The sequence below is a fragment of the Macaca nemestrina genome, chromosome 4, assembly GCF_043159975.1.
Source record: "Macaca nemestrina isolate mMacNem1 chromosome 4, mMacNem.hap1, whole genome shotgun sequence".
In the NCBI taxonomy this organism is placed as follows: domain Eukaryota; kingdom Metazoa; phylum Chordata; class Mammalia; order Primates; family Cercopithecidae; genus Macaca; species Macaca nemestrina.
The window spans coordinates 56,654,779-56,669,417 of NC_092128.1; the positions used below are offsets into that span (position 1 = coordinate 56,654,779).

General features: G+C 39.5%; 1 protein-coding gene across 1 annotated transcript in view; it reads right to left on the minus strand.

The window, feature by feature from the left end:
* Window positions 1-272: 272 nt before the first annotated feature.
* Window positions 273-14,639, minus strand: part of GSA (gamma-secretase activating protein) — a 108,421-nt gene continuing 94,054 nt past the window's right edge. The window contains exons 24-31 of the mRNA XM_071093976.1: window positions 12,893-12,988; window positions 10,581-10,651; window positions 9,972-10,066; window positions 3,819-3,938; window positions 2,942-3,003; window positions 1,651-1,752; window positions 1,391-1,490; window positions 273-961 (exon numbers count right to left, since the gene is read on the minus strand). Coding sequence (XP_070950077.1) covers window positions 870-961; window positions 1,391-1,490; window positions 1,651-1,752; window positions 2,942-3,003; window positions 3,819-3,938; window positions 9,972-10,066; window positions 10,581-10,651; window positions 12,893-12,988 — 738 coding nt within the window. The 3' untranslated portion in view covers window positions 273-869. The remainder of the gene's footprint in view (window positions 962-1,390; window positions 1,491-1,650; window positions 1,753-2,941; window positions 3,004-3,818; window positions 3,939-9,971; window positions 10,067-10,580; window positions 10,652-12,892; window positions 12,989-14,639) is intronic.

Consider the following 14,639-nt stretch of genomic DNA (forward strand, 5'->3'; position numbering starts at 1 on the left):
GTTGAATGATCATACCAGCTAATGATATTTATAATCATTAAAATCTCAAGTTCAGTCTGAAGACAGAAAAGCAAAGGGTTGTGGGCTGACCTTGGGCTGCAACTGTATTTGTGGGTTAGAATGAAATCACTATAGAAAAGTGAAAAAAGGAAATGGTAGAATGAGTTAGGTGTCACATGGTGGCCTTTGAAAAAAAAAAAGTTCATAGACTCATGATTCTTGGCTTCAATAAAAAGGCTACATTCAAACAACAGGGAAAGTCAGGCCAAAACTTTGTTTTCAGGTTTTTTAATGACAAAATATTCCTAAATCAACGTTTTATAAATATAAAAAAATTAAATACATTTCATCTGAATTCACAAAGACAAACCCTGCTGTAAATACTAAGTACAAATTATTCTGTGCTGGACATGGCAAATCTGATTTAGTACAAACTCAGTTTTTAAAAGGAATCTCTTTCCAAATAGTGTTCTTACATAACATTTAATTTTCTTCTTCTTATTTCAATGACACACCTCGTTTTTGCTTTTCTAAGCACTGTTCCCTACATTTTTAAAGCATATTTTATTTCAGAGTGCAACTAGCTTGTGGCCTATTAAGCTACTAGGAAGAGCATAGTTTATGCCACTGTATGCCTTCTTAGACCATTTATCATTTCTCTACACTTGGTTGCTCAATGACTATTCAAAATTGGAATGTGATACAGCAGTTATAGTTCTGTCTGAACGTGTACCAACCTGAAACTCAAATGGCTGAACAATTTCTTAGTTTTGTTACCAATTTTAAATATTGCTAAAGGATTCTCAACAGGAGTAAGGTTAATGAGCAAGATTAAAATGGCAGCAGCAGATCCAATTGCGTTTTCTTTTTCATAAGCCTAAAAGCATTGTGGTGTGTTTCAGAGCTGCTTCCTCTACAAATTCTGCATCCACATTGTCATGTCCTTCAAAAGGATACAGGGCTGGAAAAACATGGGGAGGGGGCAGGGAAAAAGAGTTACTATGGGGCCATGAAACATTTATAACTTTGTGCTCACAGCTCATTAAAATCATAATTATATTTTAGTAAAATGATTTTTTTGAGAATGTGTTTTTAAATTTTATTAAACTTCAGCACCAAGAACATTTGCATCAACCAAATGGACTTTAAACCTCTTGACTCTTTTAAAACTTCAGAGGTGATTATTTGGTAATTTAGGTAGTAAATTGTGTACTGCTAATGTAAACCAACTGCTATAAGGGCCTACTTGTATGTAAAAGGATTTTGGAAAGAAAACAGTTCACAGAAGTGAATAGGGAAGGACTGATGTGTCAGTTCACAGAAGTGAATAGGGAAGGACTGATGTGTCAAGGGAAAAGTGGAAAGACCCTGAGAACAGGGAGTAAATTACCTTGATTGGAGGACTCTATATCTGTCAGAATTTCAATGAAGTAGTTCAGAGGCAGAAATTCTACACTGAACGATGACTTGTCAATCATAGAATTCCGAGGCTAAAAGGGAAACCACTTCAGGTGTAAGTTGGTTCTCCACAATAAGCACAATTTTAAAATAAAGTGATAAGAACTATAATTGCTGTCCATATAGATATGTTGTCACGGGCAAACAGGATCCTAAAAACATTTAGTTGGCTGTGCTTTCAGAGAAACTCACCTGTTTCTTATAGTTCTGAAGCAGTCGCGTCACGTGGTTCCGTGAAATGATGTTAGAACTCATAGGATGATCCCAAAGTCTACAAATCTTCTGACCAATAAGCTATTATGCAAATTGAAAAAAAGTAGAGAATATACAGCACACTATATTAAGTAAACATACCTTATATCTATTCATAATTATAAAAGCATTATTCCAAAGTAGCTGGTTAGCCTAAGACAGGCCCTTGATGATAAGGACCCTTGGAGAAATGCCATGTTCCTATGAAGTTTCAATGAGGGAGTAAATACTCTCTCAAATGCTACATTGAGGAAAGTGGTTTATACACTGATGTTGCCAAACCCTTTTACTGAAATGGAGTTTATCCGCTGCTCTTCAAAACCAGAGATGGGCATGCCAACTCTGATGTTTTGACAGGAAACTAAGGGGTGTACGCATGTTTATATCAACTTCTCTGCCATTGTCTCACCTAGAAAATTTTAATTCCCTAAGAGTACTGGGGAAATAAACAGATTTGGAGACCAAACTAAATATTCAGCAATGTTCCCCAGAGAGATCTAGCTATGGAAAATATGCTTTGTTTTCTATTCTTGCCTTTGCTTCAGTAAGCCTGTGAGTGAGGGGGAAGGGCTACTACAGAGAAGGGCGATTAGGTCCAGAAAGACAACAGACAGCTGTTCGTGAGAGGACAGTGCCAGAGGTGCAAGTGTGCAAGGCGTGTACACAGCAGATGGAGCTGGCTTCAGGTCAGGAAGTTTGCAGAGTTAGAGGCTCGAAAGACCCTGCTGTGGAATTTCATATTTTCATAGTATCTCTGACTCTGAGTGTTGATATTCCCTTGTGTTTCTCATTCTTCCTTTCACCCGGGAATGTCTTCCTACCATGGTAGAAATGCAGTAAGGGGAAATACCGTTCTAGAACCTTCTGTCCTCACCTGTGTTCAAATGTATCCAATTTAAATCTGTTTAAATGCAAAAGCACGTTTCCCCTCTCCCTCCCTCTCAGACTCAGATGTAAATATTAGTGTGGTTTCCTAAGAGGCGAAAATGGCTTAATGTTCTCACTGGACTGTGCCAAGGCAGTGCAGAGCCAGAGGAGCAAGTGCTTTGTAGGCCCAGTGGGAAACAGCTGACAGAGGGCTGGGGACGGGTGGGATTTCTTGGAAGCATTGAAAAGTGAAACGATTCAATTGACTTTAACCCAAAGCAAGTAAATGCTCTTCTTGCAAGAAGAAACTGAAGGAGGGTCATGCCAAAACTTAGGGAGAAAATAAAATGTAATTCAGGATTACCGGTGGAAGCCGCAAAATGATACTGAATTTCAGTTTTTCATTTTTCTCTGTATTGTCCAGATCTACAAAAAAGTTAGAGATTGGCAAATGAAACAAATACCTGTTTTGATACTTCAGCAAGTTAATATTAATACTTGAGTGGTTCATCTTGATAAGACATATCCCAACTGTGTAGTCTGAAGCTAATCTAACAGCATTTTGGAAATTTTACTCTGACTCTCTGAATAAAAAGGGATTTTTCTGTAACAGGCTGCCAGGTACAAAGCAATTTTATTGACTAACTTAAAACAGAAGGTACCTTGAGGAATGACAAATGCTTTCATATAAACAAATATCATCTTAAAATACAATTGAATTGAGTGATTATACTACAGAATTTAAAGTTCAAATCCATATAAACATTGCCCCTTTCAATAATTTTCCTTGCATTTCTAGTCTAACTTTGAAACGACAGCATTAATAGCTGAAAGTAAGCCATTTCGTGACATTTTCTTGAGAAACGAGCCTGCAGAGGCTCCTAGCCTCAAGTGCCCTCTTGCACAGAAAAGGAATCTAATAGTTGTATGTGGATTGTAAAGTCCCTTAGGACCTCTTGAAGGGCTAAGACACTTTAAATGGGCCCAAAAGATGATTACAGGGAATGGATTGTGCTCACAGGACCAGCTGTATAATTTGTGGGGCTCAGCATAAAATGAACATGAGCAAGCCCTTGTTCAAATATTACTAAGAATTTCAAGATGTAATGCAGCATTAAACTGAAAAGGGGACTCTTAGTGCAGCCAGGCTCTTTGTGACTGCACAGGTTGCACGCCCAAGAAGCTAGCCTTGGCGGTGCTCTGACTGGAACTAGCACTCTGGCAAACTCAGGGCCTCTTACCTTTCATGAGCCTTACGACAGCTGTTTCAGTGAGAAGCAACACTCCACTGTCAATGCAATGCAGCAGGTTATGCAAAGGGAGACAGTGGACCCCGAGGATGGTGTGCAGAGTATGAAAACCTAGGATGAGAGATCCGGAGGGTAAACGCAGTCAGCCAACAGCTCCAGCAGCCCCCAGGGAATGGATTAGATCATGTTAATAAAGCACTTAGTTCAGTGCTTGCTGCCTGGAACCAACTAAATTTCTTGAAAACAAGGTCCAAGTTTCCTTCTCTGTATTATTCATAACTAAATATCATGCTGGGTCTATACTAAGTTTCTGGTAACTATACATTCCCTGCTCCTTGGGTCCATTCCTATGCAAAAAGAGAGCAAGGCCTGCTCAATGGTTTCACAGTTTGATATGTTTGTGATTCTACAGTAAGGTAGCGAAAGCGTACAGAAGCACTTCAGACTTCATACGTCCAGACTAAAAGGTTGTTGGGATGAGGACCTTTTTGCTGAAGGGAAACAAATTTGGACCAGAAGAGAATAGTTTATATGGCTGATCTCTGGGTATGCCCCAGAGAAAGGCTTTTAGAGTCTACTTGGACTAAAGTATAGTAAAGAAAGAATTAAAACAATATGGCCAGATAGCAAATTTATAGGAATTCAGTGGAGAGGCAGGCATTCTCAAGCCTGTCTCATGGGTAGAGCTACCCACAAAAACCCAGATCTCTAAGTATGCTACTATTGACAAAGATAAGAACATCATGCATGGGAGAAGGTATCAGACCAGGAGAGAATCAAAACAGCTCTCTTGGAAGTGATGGCATTTGTGGGGAGCTTCAAAGGATAGATGCAATTCCTATGAGTGGAAATGAGCGGGGACAGTAGAAAAAGCCAGGTTTGGCATGAGCAGCCCTAGGCCAGAATCCTGCTCTATTACTCACCAGCTGCAGGCAACTAAGCCTTTCTGAGCCTCCATTTCTTCATCTCTAAAATGAAACCACCAGTACCTTTCCCACAGGCTGCTTTGAGAACTACAGCCAGGTCTATGAAGAGCCTAGCATGCAATATAACAATCGCAACCCATACTGGGCATGTACCAAGGCTTTCAAACTGTGTACTGGCTCATCTGATCCTCATACAAAACTATGGGGTGGGAATTACTAGATTCCCACTTCATAAGTGGAAAAGCCAAAAGGCAAGATTCACAGGAGCTAGGAAACTTGCCCAGGATCCTATAAATAATAATGTGTAAGTTGAAATTGCATCAACTGTGTGAGTGTAGTGTAGGCTTTCAACCATAATATCACTGTTACTCAATAACTGGCAGCTGTGTTAATAGAACATGAACAGAGGGAAGATGAGAAAGCATAGGGCATATTCAGAAAATAGTAAATGGTCCAGGTGGGTTGGAATCATATTAGGAGAATGATTAAGAGGTAAGGTTGGAAAAGCTAATTTATTCAGCACATCCCTTCCACACACCTGGCAAGGGGCTAAAAGTACAAAAATAAGCAAAACAGGCACAATTGCTGCTCCCATACACCTTACAGTCTGGTGGGGGAGACAATTACAAAAAACAGACATTTAAAAAAATGTGACCAGTTCTATGCTTGTGAGTGCAGGTGACAGAGGTTGAATGCTGAATGACAGAGATGTATTAATTTGAGAGACTGAGGAGGCAATGAAAGTTTTTAAGAGGGACAGAAAGAAGATTTACCATTGGGATATTAATATGGCAACAGGAAAGAATGAGTTGGAGTAACAGTTTGCTACAGAAGTTATGAAGACCTATAGAGAAGCTATTGCCTGAACATGGATCAGAGGTAACGGAGGCACTGAATCAGAGAGGCACGGTAACAGGCACAGGCTTCGCAACTGATTGAATGTGGGAATGACAGAAGAATCATAGCCTGCTCTTGGGAAGGTACCTGGCAAAAGGATGATGCCCAATGAGCAGGACTTAGATTCAGAGAAATCATGGGATTTTCTCTCTCTAAACATGAATCACAAGCCATGGGGCACAGTCCTAAGTCCTTGTAACATCAAGGGTCAGATGAAGTACAGGCTCTGCCCACAAGCATGTGTTAATGGGCTAACAGGATAAGTCCACTAGCTTCCTTGAGTCCAAAAAAACTCCACTATTTTACTAATTAACAACAAAGTTTTTCAAATGGATTTGGAAATTCTTCACAAAACTATTAGTAAAAAAAAAAAAAAAGTTACAAAATTATTTCTGAAGAAAAGTTTACACTACATTATTGATCCTATTGATTTTCTGGATTCAAATTTCCCTCTCCAGCCCTGTGTTCATATCCTAAAGATCCCTGATGACCCTTCATCCTCTATCCCCAGGGCACAGTCCCAAGTTCAGGGACCTGTTCTTGGCCTCTGTACATCAGCTCTGAGCAACAGAGCAAATTGGCTATAATTAGTCATCAGCTCCACCCAACTTTAGTCCTCATCTTCCAGGGCTCCTGGCCGCCTCTGGCCAGCAAGTGCAATATAGTTCCTTTTTTTAAAAGCAAATGCCCTAGCTCTAAACCCTGACTTCCTTCTTGTGGTCCCCATTATTCCCTTCTGAACTTTAACCAATTCATGTTACAAGTTTCTGACAATTGTTTAACTCAAATAGTCCTCATTAGTCCAGTAGGCCTGGAAAGCAAGCACTTACACATGTGCATGTAGAAACACCCTGAATTCATACAAGCATGCACGTGTACACACACACACATGATCCAGTGTCACTTCCCGCCCATCTATTTCCATGTCACATGATGGAAATAAACATTTAAGAGAAAAGGAGAGAGCATGGAATACTATGCAGCCATAAGAAAGGATGAGTTCATGTCCTTTGCAGGGACATGGGTGAAGCTGGAAACCATCATTCTCAGCAAACTATCTCAAGGACAGAAAACCAAACACCACATGTTCTCACTCATAGGTGGGAACTGAACAATGAGAACACTTGGACAAGGGGTGGGGGGAACATCACACACTGGGGCCTGTTGTGGGATGGGGAGCTGGGGGAGGGATAGCATTAGGAGATATACCTAATGTAAATGACAAGTTAATAGGTGCAGCAAACCAACATGGCACATGTATACGTATGTTACAAACCTGCACATTGTGCACATGTACCCTAGAACTTTATAATTTAAAAAAAAAGGAGAAACACCTTTTCCTTACCTGACCCAGACACAAGCCATATGTCTACTTATAATTCTCAACCGCTATGGATAACATTTTTCTATGTTTTCCCTTATCCCTGTGAAGGAATGTGAGTTGGGTAGAAAGTGGATTTTTATCATCTCCAGGCATAACAATGTCCCCCATAAGTTTCATTTATTTTCAAAAGAAGCTTGAATATCTGTAATGAACCAACCTGAAACTGTCAATCCATTTCCCTACAAATTTTTTGTGTTAACAACAAACAATTAAGAATTTAAGTCACCAAGGTAGTTTTCCTGAAATCCTTCACTCTTTCTAAGGTGTACCTCGTAACTCATATTCCATTGGGATAATTTTAAACCATCCATTCCCCTCATGAATGGTCACTTTCAACTCCTTTTGTACTGCCTCTACAGACAGACATTAAATAAGGTGGATGAAGAATGAAGGATTCCAAACCGTATCAGATGTTTCATAAATTCAGAGAAGCACACGCTGTAGGGATTCTTTAGGCCCATAAATAGCCCATGTTTCAATATCAACTAATTCAACTGGAATATAAAATTCAAGCAGCAGCATGGATTTTGGAGCCAGACTGCCTGGATTTGAATATTGGCTCTGTCACTTAATAGCTATGTGACTTTAGGCAAATTACTTAACCTTTATGGCCTCAGTTTCACCATCTATAAAATGGGAATAATATTAAGTGGAACCACATGAAAGTGCCATTTTTGTTGGCCAAAAAATGGTTGGGCACTGACAATTTAATGTGGTCCAATTTAAGTTTCTACCAGTTACAAATTTTATGAAAATTAAGTGTACTAATTTGTGTGTACTTTCAACGGTACCTGGCACAAAATGGGTATCATATATATGTTGACCTAAAATGAAGGAATGAACAAATGATGAATGGATGAATATATATGAATGAAGTAACTAAAAATCAGCTGATATGCAGTTACAGCAATCATAAAGTTTAACACTCATTAGAACTTATATGCAATAATAAACCCATTCATATACAGGCAACTAATCTTCAAAAGCACCAAGAACACACAATGGGGAAAGGATTGTGTATCTCTGATAAGTGGCGTTGGAAAAACTGTCCACAGGCAAAGGAATGAAATGGGACCCTTATCTTTACCATAAACAAAAGTCAACTCAAAATGCATTAGAAAGTTAAATGTAAAACCTGAAACTGAAAAAACCCTAGAAGAAACATAGAGGGAAAGCTTCTCAACATTGGTCTTGGCAATGATTCCTTGAATATGACATCCAAAGCACAAACAATGAAAACAAAAATATGTAAGTGGGACTACACCGAACAAAAAAGCTTCTGCACAGCAAAGGAAACAATCCAAAGAGTAAAGGCAAAACCAACAGGATGACAAAAAGTGTTTGCAAACCATATATCTAATAAAGAGTTAGTATCTAGAACATATAAGGAATTCAAACCTCAATACCAAGAAAACAACCAGATTGAAAAATGGGCAAGGGACTTGAACAGACATTTCTCCAAAGATTACAGACAAATGGCCAACACTTATATGAAAATATGCTCGATATCACTAATCATCAGGGAAATGTACATCAAAACCACAATGAAATATCACCTCACATCTCTCAGGTTGGCTACTCTCAAAAAACCACAATCTAAGTGTTGCCAAGAATGTGGAGAAATTGGAATCCTTATACACTGTTGGTGGGAATGTAAAGTGGTACAGCCACTGTGGCAAACAGTATGGAGATTCCTCAAAAAATTCAAAAAAAGAATCAATATATGATCCAGTAATCTCATTTCTGGATAAACATTCATAAGAATTGAAATCAGGATCTTGAAGAGATATGTATATACTCCCATGTTTATCGTAACATATTCACAATAGCCAAGATAGAGAAACGACCTAAATGTCCATTGACAGATGAAGAAAGTGTAGAATGTACAGTGGAGGATTACTCAGCCTTAAAAAATGAAATCCTGTTCCATGTGACAACATGGATGAAACTTCAGGTCATTATGCTAAGTGAAACAAGCCAGTCACAGAAGGACAGATACTGCATGATTCCACTTACATGCAGTATCTAAAGTAGTCAAACTCATAGAAACTACAGAAGGTAGAACGGTGCTTGCCAGGAACTGGGGAGGAGGGGATAGGTAATTGCTGTTCACCAGGTATAAAGTTTCAGCTATGAAAGATGAGTAAGTTCTAGAGACCTGCTATCCAACATTGTACCTATATTTAACAATACTGTATTGTGCATTTAAAAATTTGTTAAGAGGGTAGGTCTCATGCTAAGTGTTCTTACACAATAAAAAAATGAACTGATATGTAATGAGCACAAGAGAGTTTGTAGCTAACAGGGGCTTATTTCTCATAATAGATACTGATGTCTATGTACATCTTCCCAACTAGACTCTTACTAATCTTTGTCACTGCTCTAATTTCTAGCACATTACCTGTCATGTCATAGTTACTCAACAAATGTCTGTTGACTAAATGAACAAATGATCAATTAAATGAATGACTGCATATACATCTCTCAAGGTTGTTTTGTGGCCTGACTTGATCCTATTTAAAAATTCGAAGGGAATTTTTTAGCCTCCAAGAGCATAAGAATCAGTTCAATTCTTGGCACTAAGCCAGACCCACTTCCCAGTGTTACTCTTCAGACATCTCAATCAGATAAACTAGGCCTGGTGACATCAGAGACAGAGCTCCCTGAATTAGCTCCACTGGTTCAAATTATCCTAGAAAGCTGCATGGGGTAAGCCTAGGTTCCCTAAAGTTAGTAATAAGCTACAGCATAGTTTAGTAGTCAGAGGAGCTCTGGTCAGCAGAGACCAACCTAAGGGCCCATCACTCACAGTGACACCAGACACACAATTTCTCATACACAAGTCTCATCATCAAACTTACAAAGTACCAAAGGCAAGGGCCCATATGAAGAAGAAATAAATTTATTACACCAAAGGACAAAAGAGCCAACACTTACCAGGAGGCAGAGGTAAAAACAAACTCTTTGTAGCTTCGAGAATCCTGGTCATGATGTGAAAAACTGCAAATTCAGCAGCACTGCCACGACTGTTGCTGGGTTAAAAAAAACAAAGCATGTTAGCCAAGGAGCTCATCTGTGACACCCCATTTGTCCTAAGCAGGGGCTTTGAGTACTACACAAGGGTTCATGCTAATCATGAAATGCTGTGCCTTGTAGAAAGCCCCATAAATATGACTGTGACCGTCATCCTAATGCCTAGAATTTAATCAGAGTAGGCACATATGTTACACATTGTATTAAGTAAAATTCCCCTTCTTGGCAGTACTGGGCTTATTTGTCCCTCCCCTGTCACCAACCATGTGCCAGGGAAAGAGGATGGGTAAAGTAACAGGGGCATAACATTTTTTTTAATTTTAGCTTTTATTATATATTAAAGGGTACACATGCAGGGGGGCATAACTTTAAATGCTGAGTATAGAATTAAGCTAGATGGTGTTGGAGCTGGTGAGAACTGATTTGAACTAGTACATTTCAAAAGGGTTCTGCTAAAACAGAGTTGTTTCCACTCTTTGTACACCATGATAAAAGTGAGAAATACTTGCGTACAAGTGGAGAATGCAGGAATGAAGATTATGTTTCCTCCAACTGGTTTCTAGGATGTGGCAAATGAGATCCAGCTGGAGGGTGAAGACAGTCCATTAACCATTGCTCCATTCCTTCCCTCAAGGGCTCCACAGCTAGGCCTCCATAACTCAGATAAGCATTTCAGGGCAGCTGGCATTCAGGCTGTGCCCAGACACAGAACTAGCTTTTCTGAGGTCAATTCTAATGCACTGAACCCAGAATGGAAAGACTGAAAATGTGCACCAGAATCTAACAGAGCATCCTCTGTCTGTGCGAGTGGTGCCCCAGCTCAGCCTCCCCAGCCCAGCTAACTGGCCCCACCACTCACACTTCCAGACCCTCATCCATCGGTGAAGGTAAAGTGCTACAGGGTTTGCTCTAGGCCTGTCACAATGCAAGAGTGAACAGTGGTCAGTCAGAAGAAAAGAGACACAGAATGGAGGTCATGATCATGAGCTGTGGAGTAAGACTGGTATCAAGTCCAGATTCTAACATTACTAGTTGTGGAACCCTATAGAGGTTACCCACCCTCTCCAGATTGCAGTGTCCTCATCTGTAAAGTAAGGGGAAATATTTCATAGGGTTGTTGTAAGAATTGGTTAGCACACTGACTGGAACTAATCAACCAAAGTAGGTAGCCTTCTTTGTCTTAGAGCTCTATCCAGAAACCCATTCTAACTCTGCAATGAGTTTGCCAGCAGAAAAGCAGTCCCTATGGAGCTGTTATCGGCCATGAATCCACACATTGTGTGGGTTAAAAACAGGGGGCAAAGCAGAAGGATCTCCATAGACTCACAGGCAAATGCTATCCTCAGTGATACACATCCTCAGTTTCTCCTTGGCTGAAATCAAGTAAGTTGTAACCAATATAATCAGGTTCTGCAGCAACTTTCTTGGATATGTTTTAGAAAGGATGCCCGCCACTCTCCTTAGAGGGGAGCAGAAGGCATGACTAGTGGCTGCTGGGCAGGGGCAGGGAGATGTGGCCTCAATCAGTGACTGCTGAATCAATGTCAGGGACCTTGAGTTTTCTGAGACTTCATATGTATCGTTTCTGGGCCTGTTGGTTCTACAGGCTGTTAGCACAAACTGGTGTTAAAACTTATGTTATTAACTATGGAGAAAAATGACGATTGAATGGAAAACCTTCTTAGCACTTTGGGAGAAAAGATTTCAAGTCAACAGAAATAAAGGTGATAGGTGGATGTGTTAAATTACTGTGTGTTGTGAGTTTTTAAAAAAAGCAAGTTAATGTCAACATGGGGAGGATCAGTAACACATTCATAAAGTGAGTTCCTTGGTACAGTTCTATTGAGAGGAAGACTTAAGAAATATTCAAATCTCTGATTATAAATATCACTACATGAGAATACTAACTTCTCCAAATATATTAAAAACTATGAAACTCAAACCTTACTATAGAAATTCAGATATATTATGAAGAAACAACACTAATGACTGCAATAAAGGCAGAAAACTTGAAAATTAAACATGAAATGATTAAATGAGGATTATGTCTAATAAATTTAATAAATCTTCCAGAGTTCAGTGGAAAAATATATGTTCACACACTGACTTATTTGCATACTGATCTTATACAAATTTGGGGAAATAATGGAGTGTTTTCTCTTTCTGTGCAAATATGTTTTTTTGAATTTGTCCAACATTATTTCTAGATTCTAAGCAAGATCAGGCCTCGACTCTATATGCTTTTTGAAAGACTCAAGACAACCTTAAAATTCCATCTAGTCATATCACTACTATTCACACATAGAGTGGTGTTACAAATCTGGATCACAAAATTTCAGTAAGTGGCTACCAGGTAAGGAACTGCCAATCTCAGTCTCACATGGCAGTATTCATACAAGTGAGCTAGAATCTGGCCTAGTTAGGCCACTGGAACTAATTAAGATTTGAAGTTCAAGTTCTCTCATGTCTGCATAAACCTCCATGTAGAGAAGTCATTCCTTACTGTTTAATAAGGAGCTGGAAGTTGCCAAGACGAGATATCAACATTTGGCAAGCATACTAAATTCACTGTCCTATGCTTCCATGGGTGTATAATCAGTATTTGAAGGGAGGGCAAGAACCCACTTTCCACACCAAATGCTCTTTTGTTTATGGTCCTTGTTTCCCTTTTCTCAATCTATAGCACCAAGTGCTGGTTTAAGAACGGGAGATCTCCAAAAATCTAATTTGAAACACACATAAATGGGTTCACTGAACCACATTTTCAGAACTATATGGGGAGTGGGGTGAAGGGGGATATGAGGAGAATAAAAAGCAAGACCAACCAGTTTTGAAATGTAGTCCAGAACCATCTGTTCAATTTTCTTCTTTTCTACACCCTGTAGGTGTCTCAAAAAATGGTCTTTTAGCTCAGACACCATCTGAAAACAGGATATGCATTAGATAAGTCACAGCCTACCCACACATACCTGCAACTGGTTTGAATTAGATCCACTTATTAACATTCCTCATCAATATAAAAAATATTGGATCTGAAGGTCCCATCAACGGAAATGCATAACTGTCAATATTTCTCTGGTGTGCATAAATAAGGGGTCCCCAACATTTGCCTCAAAATGAATTACTTATGATTCACCCAAAGCCCAGTGAGCGACTGTGAGTAAGGCTCTAACTCTGATGAGAATCCTCCAAAGAAGACAGTGAAAGTCACCAACTTAGAAGTCACAGGCTTTGGGATCTACCAAACGATGGAAGTCTACTGCTCCTAGAGTCCTGGGGGATTAACAGGAACAACTCTATACATAGAATGACTGAGCCAATGGGGGCAACAGCTTTGGGTGTTTTGGAAGGAGAGAGGCAGGAATAAACGGGAAATAATCAAGTACTTCCCTCTCCACAGTGGCCACAGACACTCAACACAGCCCCTTGACATGCAAAGGTAATGAAATATTCATTCTGGTGCCTCCAAATAGGTTTGTTTCTAAACTCACTTTGTCTGATCATCCTTGGGCCTCCCCACTCCCCCAACCATTAACATTGCAGCCCTCCCCACCTTTTGCTTTTCTCCTCCTTCCTCCTCTGCCTTTTGCCTAGACAACACGCTCAGCAAGAGCAGGATGCCAGGGCCATGTTTGTGCCAATAAACAGCACAAGGGAGTTGTACAGCTTATATCACCCATGCACACATCTTCTATTTTAGCAGATTCACATTACAATACCCTGAGTAAAACCGAGTCGACAACCTTCCAGGCCAAGACATAGTGGTATATTATTTCAATTCAGTCTCATGCATGTGCCAATTAATTTGGCTTTAAATAAAAGATGTTTTCTGTGTAATACATAGTGCATACTTCTTTGTGCTTTTCAATTTTTCCATGAAGATAAAAATTAAAATCGCCCATAATCCTAACACCTACATTAGTAATTGAGGGTTATTTTTTTCTTTTCCCTGGTGTGCACACCCATTCTAATGTTGCATGTTTGTCGTATAAACATTGTTTGCCATATTTTTTTTTTTTCTTTTTTGCTCTGTCACCCAGGCTGGAGTGCAGTGGTGCGATCTCAGCTCACTGCAATCTCCACCTCCCAGGTTCAAACCATTCTCATGTCTCAGGCCTCCCAGTAGCTGAGATTACAGGCGTGTGCTACCATGTCCAGCTAATTTTTGTATTTTTAGTAGAGACAGGATTTTGCCATGTTGGCCAGGCTGGTCTCGAACTCCTGACCTCAGGTGATCCACCTGCCTCGGCCTCCCAAAGTGCTGGGATAATAGGCGTGAGCTACAGTGCCCAGCCATGTTTGCCATACTATTTTAATGGCTGCGCAATATTTAATTTTATAAAAGTACCATAATTATTTCCTTCTTGTATATGTGAGATTTTTCTTTTACTATTGTTGCCATATCTAAACTAACCTCTCCTAATATATTAAAAACTATGAAACTCAAACCTTACTATAGAAATTCAAATATATTATGTAGAAACAACACTAATGACTGCAATAAAGGCAGAAAAGTTGAAAATTAAACCTAAACTAATAAATAGATTATCCCATTCTTAAGTCCATATGGTA